This window comes from Halichoerus grypus, chromosome 4, assembly GCF_964656455.1.
Source record: "Halichoerus grypus chromosome 4, mHalGry1.hap1.1, whole genome shotgun sequence".
Classification (NCBI taxonomy): Eukaryota; Metazoa; Chordata; class Mammalia; order Carnivora; family Phocidae; genus Halichoerus; species Halichoerus grypus.
Window position 1 is genome coordinate 29,732,632 of NC_135715.1, and position 14,022 is coordinate 29,746,653.

The 14,022-nt window shown below is 39.1% G+C and overlaps 1 protein-coding gene across 2 annotated transcripts in view; it reads right to left on the minus strand.

Moving 5' to 3' along the window:
- The window catches only part of SCEL (sciellin), a 301,422-nt gene that overhangs the window by 144,960 nt on the left and 142,440 nt on the right, over window positions 1-14,022 (minus strand). The window contains exons 4-5 of one of the 2 annotated variants that reach the window (XM_078070235.1): window positions 6,999-7,147; window positions 6,445-6,719 (exon numbers count right to left, since the gene is read on the minus strand). In XM_078070235.1, coding sequence (XP_077926361.1) covers window positions 6,445-6,524 — 80 coding nt within the window. In that variant the 5' untranslated portion in view covers window positions 6,525-6,719; window positions 6,999-7,147. The remainder of the gene's footprint in view (window positions 1-6,444; window positions 6,720-6,998; window positions 7,148-14,022) is intronic. The other variant, XM_078070236.1, reaches the window with a different exon arrangement.

Sequence of the window (14,022 nt, forward strand, 5' to 3'; positions counted from 1 at the left end):
TCAATTCAAGGAGAAACACATGGTGGTATCTAGAAATAATATGATAGTAGCAAAAAGGTAATATATTTCTTGTACAAGTCAAAAAAAGGAGTCACACCAATAAAACTAATTTCAGTTAATAAAAATGCGGCGAGAAATATTTTTTAAATACATATAGTTTTTTAAAATTTCTTTGCAGTACTGAGGAGTACTCTTGCTAGATTTACTTCTAAAGTATAAATCTGAGCATTTTACTATCTTCCTCAAATTCCTCACAGATTCTCAAAATAGACCCTACACCTGTGGAATAGAGATTATACATGAATAGGTCAATAAAACCTGATTTAAATTTTTTAAAAAATTCCACCTCCACTTACCCAATGCTTAGAAAATAAAGTTTTTCTACTGTTTCTACCAAATATTAATGATTCCATAATGATTTGACTAAGGGGAGGAAATATGGGCTCCTATTTCTGTTCCCCCAGGACAGCCTTGGCAAGTCATTTGGCCTTACTAAGTTCAGTTTCCACATTTGCAAAATGAAGAAATTGGACAAGATTCTTTCCAGCCCTGAAAGATTGTCAGCTCTACTTGGCCAAAGTGTACTTGCCCATGCCCCACCCCCACCTAAAGTAGGTTTTATTTCCATTCAGCTTGATTGATCAAGGTAATCATCCAAAGGATATAAAACACAAATTGTAAAGTTGCCAATTCTGAGTCATGAAAGCAAAAAATAATCTAGTTGCTCAGAATTTCCATAATGCTTTATTATATTTTCAAACAGTGTTTAGCCATTAATCAACACAAATCATAGTTGCAAACATGAAAGACCCAGAAATGAAGGAAACCATCATTGACAAAATTTACCTAACAAGTCAAAAGCAGAGAAAATGACATTTAAAAATTGTGGGTGAATGACCTCATGGGTGACTGGGCGAGCCACATGCATTGTGGGGACTGGGTTGTATAACACAATGCTTGAATGGGAGAGAGACGCCATAATCTGGATTGAGCCCTACTTCTTGGGTCCTCATCCCCTTCCTGTCTTACTCACCCTGGCTCACCTGGAACTGGGATGATAACAATAACTCTCCCACCTGACGCCCAGGGACCACTATTCTAACACTACCATACATCTCTCCTTATTACAGTTAGATAATTCATTCAACCCACCCTGAGCATTTGTTATGCATGTCATGCCAATGTTTCATGTAACCCCCAAGCAAATGAATAATTGGAATCATCCCCCCTCATCCCTAACACCTCTCTGGCCTCTGCTCTCTCCCTTGTTCTGCTTCCGTCCCACTGACCTCTCTGCCCCCAAGGGTTCTCCACTCCCACTGAGTGGGTGCGCAGGTCATGATCTCAGGGTCCTGGGATCCAGCCATCGAGCTCCCTGCTCAGCAGGGAGTCTGCTTCTCCCACTTCCTCTGCCCCTCCCCCCACTTACGCTCTCTCTCTCTCTCTCTCTCTCTCTCTCTTGCTCACTCTCTCTCTCAAATAAATAAATAAAATCTTAAAAAAATAGGATAACATTGGTAAAGTCGTGGAAGATATGAAATAATAATAATAATAGCTAACATATAATATGCCAAGAACTATGCTAAGAACTTATATGTATTGTCATTTTATTGCTACATCAACCAAATAATGTAAGTATAATTTTTCTAGATTAGGAAAGTGAGGATGTAGTGTTAAAAAATATGTTCAAGATCACCCAGCAGCTGAATGTTAGGCTGGGGTATGAATCTCAAGGACCTCCATCATTTTCTGACTCCAAAGCCTATGAACTAGGTTAACACTATCTACTCTTCCAGAATTGAGCTAGCTCAAGTGTCCCAAGCAACCCAGCACCTATGGTCACCATTTGTCTCACCACCCCCAAGAGTGGACATCTATCCATCCCTCTACTCTTGTGACTCTACCATTTTCATGACACAACTTCTGTCTGTCCCACCTGCTCTGAGTCTCTCATTTTTGCTTCTCTCTGCTATTGCTTCTCCACTTCTACTGCTTTCCACTTCTCCTCTCTTCTCTCTGTCTCACATTCATGTTCTCCACGAGAGCCTTTCATTGTGTTAGAGAATCGTCTGTAATCATCGTTGGTTGGCTTGGACTGTCTAGCGTCCAACTCCTGTTAACACTCCAATCTCCCTTCTGGGGGATCTTCCACAGATACAGGCATGGAACCCACATCCTACACAGTAGCCAATGAGCCAGTGCTCTCTCCCTCCATGCCTAGCCTGGCTATGGAGCAAGCATGTCACTTGGCCTCAGCTAGCCAGACAAGTATAAGGACAGCTGAAGACCACCCCCATCAGAGGAGCAGCAGTGGAGGCAGCAGGCTGAACATGCTGCTCCTCCTGCATAACTTTTGCTGTGCTCCCCATTGCAGACCTCTTCAGAGCACCTTGGTTTCTGCCTCTTCTCTAAGCCAGGTCTTCTAGGTCCCTATAGAGATCCGAGCCACAGACATCCTTCCAGCAAATATTCTGTTGAGGTTAAATTAGCCAGAATCATTTCCTATTGCTTGCAAACAGGAATCCAACCAGGACTCAGACACCATGTCGTTATGGCTCTCACATCTGAGCCGCCTTTGGCTACGGTGCTTACATCTGCTGCCTTTGGCTACAGCCCCTCTCCATAATGCAACCTCTTGAGGCCGGCGTGGTAGAGCCACACAACTGAAAACATGGCAGCTTTTGTCAAAGGAGCCACCTGTGGCCTCTGCGTTCAAGAGGGAGTTGGGAGCTGTCACTTGGACTCTGATAGACCCTAAGTCAATACTCTGGGAGGTTTATATGTGGAACCAATTGAGTCAGTGACCCGTGGGAGACTGAATATGTATGCAAGAGAAGAGACAAGGGTGGAGTAAGGGCTCTGAGGAAACGGGAGTGAGGTGGAGGGACTAGTCCTGGAAAATCAGAAGAGTCTCCTCGCCCCCAACCCCAACCCTGCCTGAGATCGCAAATGTAGGTATGTTTATAGAGTGAAAGGAACTTGAAGGAGTTCTTGTAAATAGAATCTACTTCCTCTGTGAGGTAAGAGCCAAGGTAATCTGGTGATCGTGACTGCAGGGAGTTGTGGGGTGGACTGGAAGAAAGTGATGAAAATTTGGAAAACCCACAGTGAGAAACTGGAGAGGGGGGGCCTACTGGGAACTGACAAAAGGACCACTGAGCTGCTTTGAGGCAACTGTTTGCATTTCCATTCGCTAACAGCAACTCAGTACTCCATAGACAGTTTTTGAACAAGCACCCTGACAAAGGATAACAACAAGCTTTCCCTGAAACTTTTTCGGTGCAAAAACAGGGACTTGGCAAAATCTAGCAAATTTCACAAAATAGAAAAACCTTTAACCTAGCTTCTCAATTTTGTAATTTTGCAACTCTGGGACTTTTCAGAGTGACCTCCTTTGCCAACCCGGAAGGTAGTAATTACTGGACTAAAAAAAAAAAAAGTATGAAACAATAGAAATTTTTTCTTAAGGAATCTGGATTCTGTCTGATTCATTCTTTTTGAGATGAAAAAGTTGGTCCACTTTGTATACAAAGGTATAAAAAAAAAATTTAGACCAAAGACGTTAAGGGCCTTTACAGAAATATTAAGTAGTGACAGTCATATTGACAAATTTATTCAAAGTGGCCATTATTATTGGAGAAAAATGGAACTGCCAAAATGAGCCTTGCTAAAATTCAGACAGACAGTGAAAAGCTCATCTCTAAAATCTGAAGAATAACACAGCTTGGGTGTGGTTATGCTTGATGATTCAGCACACTGAATTAAATCGTAAAATGCCCTGCCTGCTGATTCTGGTAAGCAACTGAACTGATACATAAATTGCAGGCTGTGTTTTAGATTGCTGGTTAGATTCATGAAGTAAAGATGTGCTTCTGACTTATAAGAAAATGAACAATCGCTCGGCCTTCGCAGGCATGTCCTCAAAGAAGACAGCATCTGGATAAAATTCAACATGTAATTTTAGCTTTTGTCACATTTTGAATAAAAATAGTTGGCTGAACAACTACCTATTTAAATTATTGAAAGCGGGTGATTACAAATAAGCGTCCTGGCTGATAATTAGAGTGGCAGTAGAAATTATTCAGAGTATGAAGAGCTTGGATAGGATTCCAGAAGTAGTTTTCCCTTAAATTGAGTGGTGCAGACAAAAGCAATTTGTTCTTCAAAAAAATGAGTATTCTCACACTATCATATTCATTGATGGAGGCTACACAGACGTGGGTTAATTTATTTAACATTTCAGAGGTTTGGGGTTTTCAAACTGCAAAGATGAAGCAAAATAGAGATTAAAATTCGTCATTATTTTCTTGTTCTTTTCAAACATGAAAGCATCACATTCTTAAAGGACAACTCCCAGCACACAGGTTTTTATTTGAGACATGGTAAAGGAACAAAAAGATCAACAATCTTTTTGACACATAATATGATTCAAAACAGCCACTAGAGGACAGTCAAAACACTGGGGATGTAGCGAGGCAGGTCCTTAGATTAAGTAGCTTCAAATGAAAGGATTTTAAAAAGCATTTGATCAATGTTCAGAGAGAAAGAGATTGTTAGAGAAATTCAGAGACAGAGATAGAGACGGAGAGACAGAGACAGATAAAGAACAAAGTATCTTCTTGATCACATGACTGTAACAATGGGAAAAAGCAGTAAAAATGTCCCACAAGCCTGCCAGGATTTTCACTGGCACACATTTCCAGGACAGTACAATGACAGCGTGATATCTGCCCCGTGCCTTGGGGACAAAAGTTGTAGGACAGTGATTCAGCACATATGACGTAATGAGGTCAGTTCCCCAACACACTCTGATTTCAAACACTGCTTCCAAAACAGCAGAAGATCAAGGATAACACCCAAAACACAAATCACTGGCATCTGCCTTATGGAACATTCACAGGCAGCTGCAATGGTAGGTCACTCACTGTGTGTGTGTGCTTTTAATGTAAGCGATGTCTTTTTAGATTCCAAAGTCGGAATTGTTACTTTTTAAAAAAATTCCCATGGCTCCATTTAACCCACGCTATTTGTGGGAGGTGAGGAAGAGATGACTCACATGACTGCTAAAACGCTTGTGAAAATGCAGATAAAATGGTGACAGACATTGAAGCACTCAGCTCTTAGTCTTTAAAAATCTCTCCAAAAAGAGAATTGGGCTAGGAGTGTGGAAGGCATGAAGAAAAATTAATGCTATGCATTATGAAGATTCCCAGACCTTAAAGCTAAAAAGTATTTTAAGGTCGTAGGCATCTGATTTTTTTCCATTATTGCCAGTCTATAATTTTTCTCTTAGCCATTTTAAATTAGAAAAATCTGTATATTGTGATGTCACATTCAAGAAGCTTTCCAAATCAGCTACTGCTGAATTAACCATGGAAATGTCGAAGATAATTAAAGAACCTTCTAGGCATAAGTGAGAGGAATAAAGACAGAAGTCAGGGCCAACACATTTTGATTTCCTGAAGCAGAGCTTGGCCAGCCGGTATTAGGACTTCCGTGAACAGCACCCTGGCTCCTTGGAGGAAAAGGTTCTAAGCACTTTGAGCTGACTCAATGGGAAATAACTACATCCTTGTTCCTTCAGAGTGAGAGACTAATCTAACTTCTTGACCGTAAAAGGGAGCAAGGGTGATACTTAGGTCCCAGATACTTAAATCTCCAACCCTTTGTCTGAAATATAGCGGAGATTAATTTATTGAGCATATTTACTTCCACTTTTGTAAATAAATACTTATTTTTCATATGAATGCAGAGAAAAACAAATCATTTAGCCTAACATAAGACATCTTACGATGAGTCTTATGACCACGTTTTATTCAAATCTCCTCTCTAATCATTTATGTGACTCTGGGTTTGCCTTTCCTTTTCCTTTCATAAAGCAGATTTGCACTGGGGCAGTAGAATTGGGCATGCCTTAAATATTTGGCCCCTTGGGTGCACTGGAGTCATTCTACTTACTGTAAGAGACAGGGGAGTTTGAATTAGTGATTCCTAAGATTCCTTAAGAGGCTTTCATATGCGGTAGTGATTCTGAGCACCAAAGGGTTTTTGTAGATCTGGTTCTACTACAGGCAAAGAACCTAGCCTGTAATTATGCAACTTACAGGACAGGTTGTAAAATAAATTAGTCACACACAAAGGTAAAAGGTCAATGCTAACGTGCCTGCAAGTTTGAGATTTTTAAGCCCAGTTGAAATATGCAGATTCCTCTCCAAAACTTACCCTAGTCTCATCAGGAGAGATATGCACACCTACAGTTCCTAATTGTACCCTTCAGATGGCCCTTGTCTATCTTATATTATAGTTATTGTACATTCCTAAAAAGCAGGGTTGTGTCTCACACATCACTCAATTGCCCTGATTGTCTGGCACAATTGTAACTCCATAAATATTGACCAGATGAATGAGACTGCAAGATAGAAGTAAGCAAGAGACAGGACTCACCCAACACATCTCCCTGGGCGCTTACTTTCCTTGTAAGGCGATTTAATCTTCCATCCAGAGGCAAGGCCCAGAGCTTCCATGGATGGTTCTTTACTTTGTTCCCAGGTGTCCGTGCTGCCTCAGGCCATGCCCTCCAGATGCAGGAGTCGGCCTCCTTTGCGAAGGTTAGTCAGCCTTGAGGTTCTTGAACTGCTGGACAATGTTAATTGATATTCCTCAAAAGGATGGATTGACTGGGTCGTGTCTTGTGTAGCATCTCTCACATTGGAGGTGCTCTGTACAAGAGAAAGGAAGGGAAGAATGATTATATGGAAAGATATTAAGCTCTAGTTTCTTAAATACCAACAGAATTTTCAGAATCAAATCTGCCAGACTGCTGGTGTAGACCACTTGTTCTGCTCTGAGCCCTTCTTGTCCCTTCCATCCTCACATTCAATAATGCCACTTGAATGAGTCATATAGCTCCGAGGATGGTATTTTATAAAGTTGAATGTTTTAGGAAGAAGTAGGGTTCTTTGATCTTTAATCTGGTTTGTAGCTCTGTTTCTACTTACTCTCTCCAGGCTCTGCTTTTCTTCCCAAACCTCCTCCAGGTTTTGGTGTTTATAAATTGCTTATTCTTTCATTATTTTTAACATGTGCTCCACCAGAAGCCCACAGCACTCCTGTACGAGGAGCTAACACTGATAGACAGAGGAGTAAGCTGGCATAACCAAAAGAAAAGAAAAAATAATAATTAAACCTGATGCCAAAACAAACACTGACATAAAATTCTGCCTGTTTATTTTTTTCAGAGTTGGGAGGAAAATCTCAAAATTTAATAGGCTCCATTGTTTAACAAAATAGCACTAAAATGGCCATAAAAAGTAAGTGTGGGTGTATTTATGTACTATGTATGATTTGTCCTCCCTCTCCTTCCCTCCTTTCTTTCTCACTCTTTCATCTGTTCATTCATTCTTTCGTGATAACACATGTAAGCAGATCAAACAAAGGGGCTTTCTTCTTCTGAAGATACTAAAAATGAGAGAAATGGGAAGGGGTCAGATATCCTGCAAAAACGGCAGAAGTGTGACTGAATTGTCTTTAGTGGATACTATAATATTCCTAATTGTTTTGCATGAGAAACATTTAATATATTGGCAGAGTCACAATTCTGGTATATCAATCATGTATATTTTAACCTTCAGTATAATTTCATATGTTTGACTTCATTTCCTTAACCCTGTATGTCAAAATGTAATGGTTTCCCAAAGATAGGATTCTTTGAAGACTTTGCCCTTTATGGCGGCCATACTTTATCTTAACATTTTAGTGATAGTCATTTGATTAATAGAAACAGAGGCTCACTCATGGCATCTATGCCAGCAATGAGTTAGTTGTTCACCAAATGATTTTTCCTTTCTTTCCAAGTACACTGCTGGGTGACATGTCATAGCCACTTCTCCAACTGGATGTAGCCTGTAACTGGGTGTTGGTCAATGGAATATGAATACAATGAACAGTATATGAACAGTCATATACTACTTCCAGGCCTCACATACACAGTTCTCTCTTTTTTCCCCTTGTACCCATTGAATGGATAAGTCTCAGGATCAAAAAAAGGATCTACAGCCTACACTGCTATTTGGAGGGCAGCCGACCTATAAAGCCAGCCAGCCAGGCTAATATGAGTGACAAACTTATTTTGGATTTCCAATCCAAATTTCAAACTTTACAATTTTGACATTCTGTGTTATAGCAGTTGGCCTGTCCCAACTAATACACCAATCTGAGAAAACTGATGTTATTCTAAAGATCTTCATGGATGGGAGCTGGAATGGGAAAACCAAGCTACTGGGAATTACTGTGAATATAGAGACCTGCTGTTTTCTCTCTCTGTGTGTCACTCATTCACAAAGCACCAGACTAACATAAGATAGCTGTGGCAAAGGCATTGTTGTAAATATTCAATTCAAAAAACATTTAGTAAGCAAAACTATGTGCCAGACACCAACACAAAGGGTCATCTTTACTTAACCACTAGATGGGAGTGGCAAATGGTTCTTATGAAAAGGGTAGAGAGCCAGAAAACAACACAGCTTAATAAGACAATTAACTAAAGGCTTTGGTAGGGGGAAATAAACCAGGCATGAAGAAATGGGAAAGGGAGTTGGACACCAGAAGAAGGAGGTATAGAATGGAGGTAGGAAGCAGAGCTTGGAGAGATTCCTTGAGGTACTCTGGAGGATTTTTACGGGATCCTGAGGTCCAGCCCAGGAATGGGGAAGAAATAGTAACAAGCACCAATCTGACATCTGATACCTTCAGCCTTCTATTCATTCTTCCCATCTTCTTTAATCTTTCCTCATAAATCTTATTTTCTAACTGTGTAATGATCATTTCATTCCCTTTGCTCTTTTAAAATAAGTAGGCTATTTCTTGGCTTTATGTACTTTCCATTATAGTCCCCTAAACTATATTCAAGATAAAAGATGAAGCACCTCTTCATACTTTACAAAGCCATGCTCCATAGTTATACCTCATGGTACACCCCAGGTATCTGGTGGGAATCTTGGAGGGACTGTCAAACCAATCAAGCAAAAGCAATTTCTAGGTCCTTTTCTGCAATGGTGAAGAACAGACCACCATACAGAGTCTTGGATTTCTATGTAATACTTTTGGTAGGATATAAAAAAAAAAGAAAATTACTGCCTTAATTATTGTGATTTTCTGTAGTTGGCTGCCACTGAGCAAGGTTGAGCAATCTATTTCTCTGAAGGGAACACCCATCTTTCTGGGAAAATTTAGGCACATTCCTTCCTAGAAGAGAAGGGAAAGACTAAGTGGCCTTTGGCAGAATTTTAAGACCTATCTAAAAAAATGACATTTCACAATGATAATATGGTGTGACAGTGAAAACCTTGATTTGACATTGCCCACTGTCTCCAAAAGATTCACAGTGCTTTTGCACATAAATCATTTCATCCAAAGATGCTTATTTTGGTAATAGCCTCACTTGTAGAGCCAGGTAAATTAGTCTGTTCGAGGCTTCCTGGGAAATGTTGTAGGCTTAGAACTGGTGCTTTTATCCAGACAGAGCCTGGAATCATAATGTTATCCCTTTTGAGTCAAAAAGCCTTGAGCAGATGAGGTAACTGCCCTCTGCATCTTTGTCTGTGAAATGGGAGCAGGTTGCTAGACCACATTCCCTTCCCCTTCACTCTTTTGATTTTTATCATTCTCCCCAGTAGGTCACAGTGGGTTCTCTTTGTTTCCATCCTCACCCTCAGTGGAGAGGGGTCTTTTGGTGTAGTATTCAGAACTTTCCTAACCTCCCAATCTAAAGAAAACATTCAGTTCCACATCACATTGTTCTGGTTTATTTTGTCCATAGAATTCATCATAACCTGAAATTATCTTTTAAAAATAATTTTTTGGTTCAATCACCAAGCATTTGTACTCCCCCATACATATACACATTAGAACATAAGCCCCATATCTGTTTGTTCACCACTGTATAGTACAGTACCTAGTACACAACAGTCATTTAATTAAGTGAGTAAATCCAAGATGCGCCATGTGAAGTGATCAGTATTAGCTTTTGTTGAACTTTATGGATGCTTCCCAAGAATGGGGGATACAATGTAAAGAAAACTTACTAATGTAAGTAAAAGTAGTACAGTGACACAAAGTCAGGACTGAGGGAGAGGGCAGAGGATGATATGGAAATGAGGATGAGAAAGAAGGAGACCAAGGGAGGAAGGACTCCGTGAGCCCCTGCTGAGAGCAAAGTTGGCAGGGACGGGAGTCAACCAAGGGGAGCAGGACAGAAATATCTGCACTTTCCTTTGAACTCCAAGGATATTCCTAGTAGACATGAGTAAGGCAGGAACTATTCTCACTGGACTTCCTAGCCATTTGGAATGGAAAGAGGTGTTTCAGCTGTGATACTTATTTCTAGTGGTGTTGTAAGTATTAAAGTGGGTTCAGGTATGTAATACCATAGTACCATGATACAGAGTAAGCAGTGACCTCAACTCCTTGGATCCCTTCTTTCCTGGGCATCTTCAGCATCTTCTCTACCCTCATTATTCCCTGTCAGCATTCAGACATGTGCTCATAGTTCCTATCTTTTGAATAATCTCTTTGCCCTTGCATCTGTCTCTATTTATCTTTGTTTCTCTGTTCCCCCTCACAACTAAGCTTCTGGAAAACAAACAAACAAACAAACAAACAAACAAACAAAAAACCAAACCCACCCCATCACTGATTGACCTACCACAGTCCAGTTATAGAAACTGCTCTCACTAAGGCCACAAGTTACCCCCTGGTTGTCAAAAACAACAAGCCATTCAGACCCTTTCTCTCCTGCTTCTTTGCAGCATTCAACGTTCTTGAGCACTTGCTTCTTATCCTGGATTTTTTGGTATCACAGTCACCGGGTTCCTCTCCTACCAGTCCGGTCTCTCCTTCTCATGCTCCATTGTGGATTTTTCCTCTTCTGCCTGATTTTTAAGTGTTGAAATTCCCCAACAAGGCTGAAGGTCAGATGTCTTCATTTTTTAAGTATCCTCATCCATTCCTATGCTTTAAATCCATCTGTATTATAACTCCCAAATTCATAGCCTCCAAATTTATATCTCAGATCCAGATCTGTGTATCCAAATGTCTACTTGACATGTCCACTTGGATGTCCACTTGGACATCACAAACTTAATGTGTCTAAAATGGAACTCTTGCTCTCCCCTCACCCCAGCCCAAACCAATACCCACCTCTTCCAGTCTTATTTGTCTTGGCAAGTGACACCACCATTCACCCAGAAAATAGCAACCTCTCCCTCAACTGCTGTGGCTAATCCATTACTAAGCCTTGCCAGTCTTCTCTCCAAATTAAATTTTAACTCCATCTCTTTCTCTTCATTTCCACTTCTTTCACTCTGGTCTTTCCTCCATCATCTCTCATCTGAAATGCTTTTTATGTTCTTTCAATTTTGCACAACTCCAATTCATTCTTAGAATTCCTATTATATCCTATAATGATAATTTAAAAATTAAATTTTATTATATCACTCTGCAGCAAGTAGAATAACATTTGTCTTTTCCATGGCCCATTCAGAATAATCTAGCCTCAGTTGCTTCTAAAGCTGCATCTCATTTTAGTCTCTTATCCCTTGCCATGCACTAAGCATATAGTCTTTTTCTACCCTTCACATTTGCCTGTACCTATGCACAACCTGTTTCCTCTAGATGAGGTATCTTCCGCATCCCCTTCACCTGTCTACTCCAGTAACTCTTCAGGTTTCCATTCAAATATTCCCTGATTCGTTAACCTACATTAGACCTTCCCCCATTTTTTCCTGAACTCTGTTCTTTTCTTTCATACAATCTAACACAATTTGTAATTATATACCTATACATACGGTTATCTATATCAATATAAAATTATATATAGCATATATTTAATATGTATATGATATACTGCATATAATATTACATATACTTCTATATCTGGTATATTTAAATACACATAACATAAAGATATACAGATAGATATATATCTGTAATTACACAGCTCTACATGTGATTGTTTCCCCAACTAGACAGTAGGAATTATATGTTTTCCTCATAGTTGTATATCCCACCCTTGGCACAGTGCGTGACACAATATGCATACAATAAATATTTGTTTTGTGAAAGAATATCATTACTCAGTAGTAGTAACACAAATATGTTAGTAGTATAGACCCAAATCCCTTTTCTGAGTCCCTTACAGCCAGAGGTGTTTGGGAATTCAGAAATGTTCTGATTTTTGTGCATATATCACATTATAGAACACTCCTGGCAGACTTCAGGGCAGCATCTGTAATCAAACACTAATATTTCCACAGTTCAATGTACAAATATTTATAATAAGTAGAACTAGTTAAATCTCTGAATAGTCACATCAGCTCAGCTCCAATAACATCATCAATGAAGTTGTGAAAACAAAGTCTGAGTTTTCAGAGGAGTTTGGATTTGGGAATTGCCCATAAAAGACTGAGGAGCTGTCCTATCTTTGCCATGATATCTGGCTTTCATAGGAAGTGCCACAGAAGAGCTCACTTTCACCATGTGAAAAAGCACTCTACATTTACTCAGACTGACCCAAAATAAATTTGAACCATTCATGGGGAAATAACTGACTCCCCATGGACTCCAAACAGACAGCCTTTCCACCATGAAATTCACTCTCACTGACATAACCATCTGGGAGCACTTGAAACTCTACATTTTTCAACAGAGTTGGGAGGATAAAAAATATTATAAGGAATCCTGTCCAAAGCCATGGTCACTGCTGCCCAAGATGTATTTAACATTAAAAGTTCCGCCTCACCCGTCCCTGCCCCTGCAGACACTCGTGACTTACAGGACTTCTCTGCTAATAACTTCCCTGAACTTCCAAGTGTCTTTGTGCTTACATTATAAATGCTTTCACCTTTAAACTAAGGACAATGTTACAAGTTATTGGCTCTTCTTTGTGATGGTTATTTTACTCTAAATTATTTTATCTATAAAAGAATTAAGCATTTATGAAAATTTTCTGCCAAAACATAAGTAATAACAAACTCATAAAAAAAAGGGACTATTAAGGAGGAAAAATTCAAGGTGCCTTATATTCTGTCAAAAATATGTCTAGGTGCGTGGTGCCCTCTTTTCCTCTTATCTTTCACCACCCGTCTGGGGTGGGGGTAGGTACTATTCTAAAATAAATATTATGCAAGTTTTTGGATGAGAACCTGAATTTTAAAACACTTAATAGATCATTGTAACTTTACTTTAAAAAATGGAAAAATTATTCTCACTTTAGTATTATTGGCATGAAACTTTGACACATAAAGGTATTCATGAGAGTTATTATAACAGAAAATAAATAGAAAAAATAAACAACTTTTCAGGGCATTATTAGCTTACTTTAAGCAACATAAAAAGGTAAAAGAACAGAAGGATTTGGTCAAATATTCATAGGGGAACAAGAAGCATATCATCAACAAGTGGGGCTCCCTTTAACAAACAAAAAAATATTTCATAAGCATCTTTAACTTGCTGCCATTTTAAAAATGCATTTTAAAATACATTCAGTAAGAAGACATGGTAATATCGCATCTTTAATATAAACTGTCATGTGTGTAATCTCCCAAAAGGCAATTTTCCAAGATGGTAACATTATTTTTCTTAATTTACCTTCCATGTTTTTAACTGTAAAACAAACACAAGATGCAACTTAGAGACAACTCTATTTTATCTGAATTCAAAGCCACAAAGATGTGTCTCAAAGCTGATGGCCTACCAAACAAGACATCTTAAAAGAGGCAAAAAACCACTGGTGACATTTTATCCAGCCTTAAAGCAGCTGGGACACAGAATTTTGGAGAAACAGGACTTATTTCCCTCTTAAATTAGGAAAAGGGATAAACATGAAGATGCAGTTGAAGTCATTTTAAACTTTCTTTTTAAATTTATTTTTTTAATTGGGATAAAAGAGTCATAATACAAAATTTACCATTTTAACCATTGTTAAGTTTACAGTGTTATAGATTTCAGTACATTCACACTGTTATC